The sequence below is a fragment of the Bubalus kerabau genome, chromosome 1 (assembly GCF_029407905.1).
Source record: "Bubalus kerabau isolate K-KA32 ecotype Philippines breed swamp buffalo chromosome 1, PCC_UOA_SB_1v2, whole genome shotgun sequence".
NCBI lineage: Eukaryota > Metazoa > Chordata > Mammalia > Artiodactyla > Bovidae > Bubalus > Bubalus kerabau.
The window spans coordinates 182,861,162-182,872,939 of record NC_073624.1 but is presented as its reverse complement, the minus strand read 5'-3'; the positions used below and the strand labels follow the sequence as shown (position 1 = coordinate 182,872,939).

Here is an 11,778-nt window from a genome sequence, read left to right as displayed (position 1 = left end):
GGGAGAAATATCAATAACCTCAGGTATCCAGATGACACCACCCTTATGGCAGAAAGCAAAGAGGAACTAAAGAGCCTCTTGATGAAAGTGAAAGAGGAGAATGAAAAAGCTGGCTTAAAACTCAACATTCAAAAAACCAAGATCATGGCATCTTGTTCCATCAGTTCAGTTCAGTCGCTCAGTCATGTCTGACTCTTTGCGACCCCATGAACCACAACACATCAGGCCTCCCTGTCCATCACCACCTCCCGGAGTTTACCCAGACTCATGTCCATTGAGTTGGTGATGCCATCCAACCATCTCATCCTCTGTTGTCCCTCAGAGGGGGAGATGAGTCTTCTCGCCCCTCAATCTTTCCCAGCATCAGGGTTTTTTCAAATGAGTCAGTTCTTTGCATCAGGTGGCCAAAGTATTGGAGTTTCAGCTTCAACATCAGTCCTCTGGTTTCATCACTTTTTGGCAAATAGATGGGGAAACAATGGAAACAGTGACAGACTTTATTTTCCTGGGTTTCAAAATCACTACAGATGGTGACAGCAGCCATGAAATTAAAAGATGCTTGCTCCTTGGGAAAAAAGCTATGAAAAACACTAGACAGTGTATTAAAAAGCAGACATTACTTAGCCAACAAAGGTCCATATAGTCAAAGCTAGTTTTTCCAGTAGTCATCTATGGATGTGAAAATTGGACCATAAAGAAGGCTGAGTGTTGAAGAATTGATGCTTTTGAACTGTGGTGTTGGAGAAGACTCCCGGGAGTCCTTTGGACTGCAAGGAGCTCAACCTAGTCAATCCTAAAGGAAATCAATCCTGAATATTCAATGGAAGGACTGATGCTAAAGCTGTAGCTCCAGTATTTTGGCCACCTGATGCGAAGAGCTGACTCATTAGAAAAGACCCTGATGCTGGGGAAGATTGAAGTTAGGTGGAAAAGGAGAGGACAGAAGATGAGATGGTTGGATGGCATCACTGACTCAATGGACATGAGTTTGAGCAAGCTCCAGAAGATGGTGATGGACAGGGTTGCCTGGTGTGCTGCAGTCCATGGGGTCGCAAAGAGTTGGACATGACTGAGTGACTGAACAACATCATGCTGCAAGAGTAAGTGCATCACAAATATCTGTTTTCTAAGAGGCTATAGGAATGATAGCAGCCTTATCTGCTGTGGTGAGGTTCTTGTAGTTCTCTAGCATCACATGTCTGTATAGCTTTCTCTGAAAGAGGTCCAGTAAAGTCCACTCTTCCTGGGTGAAGTCCACAACCACATCAGCAAAGGTCATTGAGTCCTAAACCATCACACACATACTAGCTTCAGTAAAGTAAGATTTCCGCCAATGTTTAGTGGGGAATGGAGATGGGTGACCCATAGGAAGAGGTATTCAACATCTCATCTCTCCCAGGTCACATTGGTCCTAGGTTCTCTTCCATCTACACTCACTCATGATTGATATTCTTCAGCTATGGCTCTACAGGAACAAGGAATACATGAACTTATCTAAATACAATGAGCCTAAAAGCATTTCCCTTTGGCTGCACAGTTGTAAGCCAATTGGAGGCCGTGTACATGCTGATGAGAAATTGATGGTCATCTTCGTTACTATGTAAGTGCACCAGGCAAAACAAAAACAATGCAGTCACCATTGTGAAAAGCAGTATTAGGAGGTAATTACTGAAATACTGAGATCATTCAGGGTAATGAATCCCTTGGACTGCAAGGAGATCAAACCAGTCAATCCTAAAGGAAATCAATCCTGAATATTCATTGGAAGGACTGATGATGAAGCTGAAGCTCCAATACTTTGCCCACCGGATGCAAAGAACAGACTCACTGGAAAAGACCCTGATGCTGGGAAAGGCTGAGGGCAGGATGAGAAGGGGACAACAGAGGATGAGATGGTTGGATGGCACCAGACTTGATGGAGACGAGTTTGAGCAGGCTCTGGGAGATGGTGATGGACAGGGAAGCCTGGCAGGCTGCAGTCCATGGGGTTACAGAGTTGGACACAACTGAGTGACTGAACTGAACTGAATGTGTCACCAGAATAAGACTCCATTTTGGGAGGGGATTTCCCAGGGACTGAGTCCTGCAGTGGCTTTTCTTTAAGAAGTTCTGGACAAGGGTCTACCTAAACAAAATGTGTCCACTGGTGGATGTAGCAGGCCATTTTGTAGAAGGATACTCTGTCTTCTTACCAAGAGCAACTTCTCAAACACTCAAGACATTATCCTTTCCCTCAGGAAGGCAGAAAGGGCCCTTAGAAAGAACACCTAGGAGAAAAGAAAGAAGGCATGGGCACACAGAAATGGTCATAATTCCCACAGTCACTGCCTGAAAGTCATTCCACTCTAGCTCGAAACTTCTGAATATTCTTCACATCCAAGAAATCTCACATAAATCCACACTACTGCTGTGAAATATCAGAATAGCCTTGTCTCACCTGGAGCCAGAAAAGGGGATGGTGAGCCACACTGCCCATTAGGAAAAGACAGTGGCTTCATTTTATGTGTAAGGGACCTTAAGATCTGGGTAATGTGACTTTTCACTTGCCAAGACAATAAAATACATGAATAATATTATACAGCAACTCTACTTAACACACATTCCAGAAAATTTACTTAGAGAACAGCATTCTCTGGCTTCCTTCAGCAGTTCCTAGATGAACCAGAAGTATGACAGCTCAGGCCCAGACTAAAGGAAACTGGCAGATCCTAACCTAGGGTCTCTGAAAAATGGCATTAACAAAGACTTCTCATGGGACATATCATAGCTGTCATGTTGTACTGGGGTCCAGCCCCGGTAGGATCCAGGGATTCCCTCAGGATGACGGCGTTGGCGAAAAGGGATAGCGTCAGTGGAGAGAATCAGAGGCCTAATTATAATTGGTTTACGTGGGAAATCAATATACCCCCACGTTCCAATTACTTTGGCCTGAAGAAAGAGTAGAGACAAAAGGAAAGAAAAGGAGACGAAAAAGAACGACACGGGGAGACCGAGCTTAGTGAGCAGGGTTCGTAGCTTTATTTCCAGCAGGGGCTTTTATACTCAAAGTTGTACATAGAAGATAAGAGGGGATGTAAACGCATGCAAAGTCAGCAGACCTTGAAACCAGGCTTTTCTTCAGATACAAAGGCTTTATGATTTACATCATCTGGTCAGGAGACCTGCTAACATTTTTCTTCTGATAAGAGTTAGTCAGCCAGAAAAACTTTTCTCCAAAGGTGACTTTAGAGTTTAGTACCACTCCCCAAAAGCACTAGGCAGAGTTGCATTCCTATAGGGCAAGGGTGCAGTGGGGGTAATTAAAGGAAGAATTTATTAGCTTAGGGGTCCAAGGTTATTACTAACATTAAAGCTTCTACTTATATTTCTTATATATCAACTATATTAATCAATACACTTTCAGGGACATAGTGGGTGGGAAATATGGAAACTTGGCAGCAGGCATTAACTGGACAAAGAATTTTTCTATTGGTTCTATTTTGACATTTTCTAACTCTCCGGAAGGCTCTGTATTGTTAAAATAACCGAGTCTCCTTGTACCTCATACAGTTGGGGGACTATAAACAATCACATGCATAGCTGTAGGAGTCTGGAAACCTGTTGGGCAGGTTAGAAGGCTTTCTGAGGGGATCACAATTGGAACACACCTTATTATACCCTGGAGACTTAGTAACTAGAGCTCTAAGTTGCTTTTCTTACAGATAAGAGTGGTTGGGGATAGCCCCTCATGACTGTCAAAGGAGTTGGTGAAAGTCATGAAGCAGTAAAACAGACAGGCTCAGGTTTTGGGGTAGATGCTCAGGCAGGCCCAGAGGGGCACCCCTCGAGTTCTGGCTCACCTTGCCCACCAGATCTCTCCCGCATGACCTTGTCATGGGGTGGGGACTCCCGTGCTGGCTCCCGGCAGTCATGGGTGGGGACTCTCATGCTGGCTCCTGGCAATGTTGTGATGATGGTAAAATTTGCCTCAAAATTTCATTCTTTGATGTCAAGATCATGTAAGGCAGCTTATAAATATAAACGGATAGGGATATCTCCATCCCCTGGGAGACTGGGTTATCTAGAGTCTTGCTTCATACCAAACACCAAACAAGAAATACTAGTTATCTCATATACAACATCATAAATTCGGCCTATGTAGATGATAGTTACAAAAAGAGTATACTCTATATGGCAATATCAGTAACATCAATTGATATTCACTGAAGACATTATGTACCAGATCTCTCATTAGGAGCTTATACCTCACGTATATTTTTAGAACAACTTGATTATTGGAATCTACTCTTTCCACTGTGAATTATGTAAACTCTAAACAGAAATCAAGCATATAGGATAAAAATTTAATGTCTGGTAGATTCAAATCCCTTTGCATGAAGAAAACAATGTAAAACATCTCATTGTTTTATGTGTGTATGTGTGCTAAGTCATTTCAGTCATGTGCAACTCTGTGCAGCCCTATGGACTGTAGCCTGCCAGGCTCCTCTGTCCATGGGATTCTCCAGGCAAGAATACTGGAGTGGGTTGCCATGCCCTCCTCATCTCATTTTTAATATTGACTAAGTGTTTAATTAATATTTGAGTATATATAGGATAAAATATATTCATATAAACAAATTTCATCTTTCATTATTATTGTAGGCACTGAAAATATTTTCATTATGTACATGATCTATACATTATATCGGAAAAGCACTGGTGTAGGCTGCTGCTAAAAGGGCTTCCCAGGTGGTGCTAATGGTAAAGAACCCACCTGCCTGGTTTGATCCCTGGGTGGAGAAGGTCCCCTAGAGGAGGGCATGGCAACCCACTCCAGTATTCTTGCCTGGAGAATCCCCATGGACAGAGGAGCTTCATAGGCTACAGTCCACAGGTTTGCAAAGTCGGAAATGACTGAAGTGACTTAGCAGGCACTCAGGGTGCTTCTGGGCTTATGAAGGGAGAAAATAAAACGTTTATTTGGTCAACACCCTTGAGTTTCTCTTAATGGATGTTAGAGAAGCTTGAAGCTCTGGGCCTTTTTAAGTTCTTGAAAGTGAAAGTCGTTCAGTTGTGTCCAACTCTTTGCGACCCCATGGACTATACAGTCCATGAAATTCTCCAGGCCGGAATACTGGAGTGGGTAGCCTTCCCTTCTCCAGGGGATCTTCCCAACCCAGGGATCGAACACATGTCTCCCGCATTGGACGCAGATTCTTTACCATCACTGGATTATTCCTTTATTCTTTCAATGCCACTAAGCCAGGCAATCACTTGAGAACAGTAACATATACAGAAAATATTATAGGCATTAAATATCCATCATTCTTATTACAGAAGATAGACAATAAAAGAATAATTGATAAATCAATTCATTAGTAATATGGGAAAACAATCAAACAGGTAAAAAAAAAAATGTTATCCTACACACACATAGAAACAGAGACACACAGACACCCTACATATATTTTGCTATTTCCTGGGCAAAATAAAGAAGGGAGAAATCATTAGGTCTCCCATACTTGACCCAAAAAGATTGCAAAAAAATGTATGAAACTTTTTACAAAAGAATTCAGAATACATTAAAGTACTGGTAAGCCTCCACAGGTCTTCATTGGACACACTCAAAACAGTTCTGCACTCTCTCCTTGCCTTGGACAAGGAGCAATGCCCCATCATACTTAGTCCAACATTCATCTATTTTATGAATCTCTTCAGAAAATCACCTTCTCATGTTAGTTTTCAATTCCATTTTCATTTAATTTGCTTTTGTTTATTCACTTCTTCCACAGACTTTCTTCATGCTTAAGTTCTTTTAACATCCTGTATCTAAAGGTTAGCTTCTTTTTGTTAAATATCAATAACCTTTAACATATCCAAACATGGATCACCACTTTCCCCCACTGCTCACCAGAATCTCCAGGACCGTAAGGATGTCAGGACACGAGGTTGGAGTCAACGACTTTAAAGGCAGAAATTCCTCACCTCTTGAAGAAAACTCATAAAGGTTGCTTTGGATGCTTTTGAAGAGCAGAGCACAAGATGAAACCAGAATGACCCTGTGGAGGCACCCTTACATTTTGCTGTAGCGGCCTCTGGACCTGGTTCTGAGAGTCCTCGAGGCCCCAACAGAAGGGATCGGTACACACCAGACATCTCTAAGCCTGTCTGGGGAGTCCCAGGACAAATTTTTCTTTGAATTTTGTTTCATTTTTAAATCAGTAAGCAAGCTGAGACTAGCATTACATTTGCTAGATTTCACAACTGCTTGGTATATAATATTTTGTTTCCCCTTTTTTTGATAGGGGTTGAGGAGACTGCCTGTAAACCTGTAAAGCCCCAGCCTTTATATTTTTTCTTTTGGTCTCCTGTCTTTCCCTTTTTTATTTTTGTTAAGATACTTACCTGATAAGCTCCTGATGGTCCTGAGTGACTCCTGCTCTGAGCAGTAGCCTCCCTTTCTAGAATGGCCCTGTCAACCTCAGAGAGACTAGAGTCTATAGCCAAGGTGGGGCAATCCCTATTTTCTAAGTTTGATTTTCAGGAAGACGCTCTTTCATGGTGATAGGCAGTGGCATTCACCAGAGCCCAAGCACACTGACCAGGAGCTTTACAAACTGATTTGAGAAACCTTCTGAGATTTCTTGGGAATTAGAACAAAATGTCCCTCCCCCTTTTCATTTTTCATTAAATACTGAGCCACCAGTCTCTATGGATGAGATCCCTCATATCCCAGTAGGTTGGGGAACAAATCACGATAGAAGCCAAGCAAGGAGCAACAGAGAGATAGGTGAGGGTTGCTGGTGTCTTTGGTTGGACAGCTGCTGGGGACCTCCAGGTCTCTTTGTCTCCCACAAGGGATGTTGTGGAGGAGATGTCCCTTGGTGTTGCAAGGAACATCATAAATAATATGGTGATGAAGAAAGGTTGTTTCTGGTTGTCTTTAAAATTGGTAGGGAGAAAATGTTATCCTGGGGCTTCCCAGGTGGTGCTGGTGGTAAAAAACCCACCTGCCAATGCAGGAGACTTAAAGAGATGTGGATTCAATTCCTGGATCAGGAAGATCTCCTGGAGGAGGGCATGGCAACCCACCCAAGTATTCTTGCCTGGAGAATCCCTTGGACAGAGGAACCTGGCAGGCTACAGGCCACAGGGTCACAACAGGTTGGACACCGCTGAAGCAACTTAGCATGCATGCAGTAGGTCAACAGCTCACATTTATATCAAGTGAGGGAATTCCCTGGTGGCTCAGACAGTACAGTGTCTGCTTACAATGTGGGAGACCGGGTTCGATACCTGGGTTGGCAATAAATACTTATTAACAGGAAAAGAACAGACACTATTTAAGAATGAAAGGATAATTTATCAGAAACATATAAAATGGCTACATTTGTGTGCTTCCAGTTCTATGGCCTCAAAATAAAAGAATTAAAAAACAACCTAATATCCACTGTCATACTGGGACACTAAAATACCTCTCTCAATAAAGGGGTGATCAGGAGATAAAGTTTGTAATGATACAGGTTTTAAAAACACAAGATTTATTCATCAGATATACTGAAAATCTATTCAATTCAGTTCAGTCACTCAGTTGTGTTCAACTCTTTGTGACCCCATGGACTACAGCAGGCCAGGCTTCCCTGTCCATCACCAAGTCTCAGAGCTTTCTCAAACTCATGTCCATGGGGTTGGTGATGCCATCCAACCATCTCATCCTGTGTCATACCCTTCTACTCCTGCCTTCAATCTTTCCAGCATCAGGGTCTTTTCCAAGAAGCCAGTTCTTCACATCAGGTGGCCAAAGTATTGGAGCTTCAGCTTCAACATCAGTCCTTCCAATGAATATTCAGGACTGATTTCCTTGAGGACTGACTGGTTGGATCTCCTTGCAGTACAAGGGACTCTTAAGAGTCTTCTCCAACACCATAGTTCAAAAGCATCATCAATTCTTTGGTGCTCAGCTTTCTTTATAGTCCAACTCATATCCATACATGACTATGGAAAAAACCATAGCTTGACAACATGGACCTTTGTTGGCTAAGTAGTGTCTCTGCTTGTTAATATGTTGTCTAGGTTGGTCATAGCTTTTCTTCCAAGGAGTAAGCATCTTTTTAAATTTCATGGCTGCAGTCACCATCTACAGTGATTTTGGAGCCCAAGAAAATAGTCTCTCACTGTTTCCCCATCTATTTGCCATAAAGTGATGGGACCAGATGCCATGATCTTAGTTTTCTGAATGCTGAGTTTTAAGCCTACTTTTTCACTCTCTTTCATCAAGAGGCTCTTTAGTTCTTCTTCACTTTCTGTCATAAGGGTGGTGTCATCTGTGTATCTGAGGTTATTGATATTTCTCTTGGCAATCTTGATTCCAGCTTGTATTTCATCCAGCCCAGCATTTCCCATGATGTACCCTGCATATAAGTTAAATAAGCAGGGTGACAATATACAGCCTTGACATACTCCTTTCCTGATTTGGAACCAGTCTGTTGTTTCATGTCTAGTTCTAACTGTTGCTTCTTGATCTGCACACAGATTTCTCAGGAGGCAGGTAAGGTGGTCTGGTATTCCCATCTCTTTAAGAATTTTCCAGTCTGTTGAGATCCACACAGTCAAAGGCACTGGCATAGTCAATAAAGCAGAAGTAGATGTTTTTCTGGAACTCTCTTGCTTTGATGGTGCAATGGATGTTGGCAATTTGATCTCTGGTTCCTCTGCCTTTTCTAAATCCAGCTTGAACACCTGGAAGTTCGCAGTTCACATACTGTTGAAGCCTGGCTTGGAAAATTTTAAACATTACTCAAAAAAGTCAGATATGACTGAGCAACTGAACTGAACTGAATTGAACTTGTTAGCATGTGAGATGAATGCAATTGTGTGGTAGTTTTGAGCATTCTTTGGCATCGCCTTTCTTTGGGACTGGAATGAAAACTGACCTATACTCAACAATTACAGAATACACATTGTTTTCAACTATACTTGAAGGATTAAAAAAATTTTTTTTAATTGGAGAAGAACTGCTTTACAATGTTGTTGGTTTCTGCCATACAACAACATGAATCACCCATAAGAATACATATGCTCCCTCTCCCTTGAAGGATTCTTAAAGCTTGACCATATATGAGATGCATCAGTTAAGACTGAAATCCACTGTAACAGATTCTTCCCACACGAGTGATTTAAACCAGTTAGGAGTTTATTTTTCTCATGTTACATGAAATTCAGAAACAAGCAACTCATAGTTGCTTATATACATCCAAAAAATACCTTACGTGTCTATTATATAATCAGTAGTCTATGATTGTCATCTTATTGGTCTATTCTCTAAGAAAAAAGAGATAAACCTGAGGGCAGATGGTAAAGTGAAAATGCCAGATGCCATGCTCCCATTTCCATGGAATTCTTTAGAACCCACAAGCCATGACCTCTTGCTTCTTTCTCACAGGCCAAGACTGTGAGGTCATGGGTACTCACAGCTGCAAGAAAAGCTGGGAGATGAGTCCTCAGAAATTGTCTACACTGCTAATCTGAACACAACTGTAGTTTTGTTACTTGAAGGAAGCAAGGGAGAAATGGATATTGGGACAGCAACTTCTTATATCTCACACATTAGGCTACATAGCAAGTCTCTAATAATTTTCTGTTTGTATGTTATTGATCTATGTCATGAAGATCAGGCATTCTGTGGACAGTACAATTCAATTAGGAATCTATAACTAAAAGATAATTAAAATATGCCCAGCCCATACATTAAAATACATATTTATAAATAACCTATAGTCCAGTCCAAGATATCTTGATGAGAAATGCACAATACTTAGTACTTACTTATAATAAAAACATTACATACCTAAACCTTAGTGAGGGATTTCCCTTGTGGTCCTGTGGCTAAGACTCCACACTCCCGATGCAGAGGGCGTACCTAGGTTCAATTCCTGGTCAGGGAACTAGATCCTGTATGTTGTGACTAAAGATCTTGTTTGCCACAATGAAGACTGAGGATCCTACATGCTGCAATTAAGACTTGTTGTAGCCAAATAAATACATAAATAAATACTAAAAACAAAAACAAAAACAAAACCTTTGTGATGTACATCAGGGGGAATTTAGAGTGCTATATAATCTTTAATACTCATCAGCTAATGAGTTGTCACACTTTAAACACTCACTGATAAATATAATCACAGAAGCGTAACATTTATGTTTGCCTCAGTATAATGTAACTGAAGAATTGTGCCTGATGGCCTTCTAAATTGGTCATAATGTGGTTTCTCTCCAGAGTGTATTCGAAAATGACTGAGAGGGGAAGGAGCCCTTAAGGCTAGCTTGTAGTCATTTCATTCACAGAGCTTCTGCCCAGTATGTATTCGCTTGTGCATGATAAGGTTAGTGCTAGTGCTGAATGCTTTTCCACACTGGATACATTTATAAGGCTTCTCCCCTGTATGAGTTCTCATATGTACTCTTAGGCAAGAGGAATTCCTAAAGGCCTTCCCACATTCTTTACATGCATAGGTTTTCTCTCCAGTGTGAGCTCTCTTGTGCACAATGAGATAAGAGCCTGTGCTGAAGGATTTTCCACAGTGATTACACTCATAAGGTTTCTCTCCAGTGTGAGATCGGATATGTTTCTTAAGGGATGACTGATCAATAAAGGCTTTCCCACAGTTACTGCATTCATAGGGTTTCTCTCCAGTATGGGTTCTCATATGTTTCTGAAGGGATGAAGGAACAGTGAAAGCCTTGCCACATTCCTTACAGTCGTAAGGTTTCTCTCCAGTGTGAGTTCTTTTGTGAACGTTAAGGTGAGAGCTCTGGCTGAAGGATTTTCCGCAGTGATTACACTCATAAGGTTTCTCTCCAGTGTGTGATCTTACGTGTTTCTTAAGGGAAGATTGAAAAACAAAGGCTTTCCCACAGTCCCTACATTCATAAGCTTTCTCTCCAGTGTGAGGTCTCATACATATCTGAAGGGACAAGGGGCCAGTGAAAACTTTCCCATGTCCATTACATTTTGAGCTTTCTTTCACAGTACATATTTTTTTGTGGACACTATGGAAAGATCTTTTTCCACAGTCACTGCGTTCATGGAGTTTCTCTTCAGTAGGTATTTGTTTATGTACTGAGAAGGAAGAGTGTAATTTGGACATAAGATGTTGATTACACTCAGATTTTTCTCCTGTGAGAGTTCTGAAGTGTTTCCTAAGGGATGACTCTTGATTAAAAGTTTTTCCACAATCACTGAATTCAAGAATTTTCTCTCCAATGTGAGTACTTAAATGATTCCTAAGAGTTGAGGGATGGCCAAAGTCTTTCCCATATTGTTTATATTTGTAGCATTTCTCGCCCTTGCAATATCTTGTACGAATAAGGTGATAATTCTTTCTGAAGAATTTTCTACAGTGATCACATTCCAATGGTTTCTCACCAGGGTGGGTTGGTGCCTACAGAAAAAGGAGTAAGTGATGACTAAAGGCCTTTTTGGGGCTTCCCTGGTGGCTCAAACAATAAAGAATCTGCCTGCAATGCAGGAGACCTGGGTTTGATCCCTGGGTTGGGAATATCCCGTGGAGAAGGGCTTGGCAGCCCACTCCAGTATTCTTGCCTGGAGAATCCCATGGACAAAGGAGCCTGGCAGGCTACAGTCCATAGGGTCTGCACAGAGTCGGACATGCCTGAAGTGACTTAACATGCACAAAGGCTTTCTCACTTTTATTACACAGGAACTCATTTCCATGTGGATCCTGCCATATATAGGAAGTATATTATTATGACTAACATTTTTGCCATTTTCAGGATGTG

General features: G+C 41.6%; 1 protein-coding gene across 4 annotated transcripts in view; it reads right to left on the bottom strand.

Moving 5' to 3' along the window:
• Positions 1-1,147: 1,147 nt before the first annotated feature.
• Positions 1,148-11,778, bottom strand: part of LOC129625537 (zinc finger protein 177-like) — a 30,209-nt gene continuing 19,578 nt past the window's right edge. For 2 of the 4 annotated variants that reach the window (XM_055544026.1, XM_055544037.1), the window contains one exon: positions 8,767-11,420. In XM_055544026.1, the coding sequence (XP_055400001.1) occupies positions 10,314-11,420 (1,107 nt within the window). In that variant the 3' untranslated portion in view covers positions 8,767-10,313. The other 2 variants (XR_008701525.1, XM_055544046.1) reach the window with 2 other exon arrangements.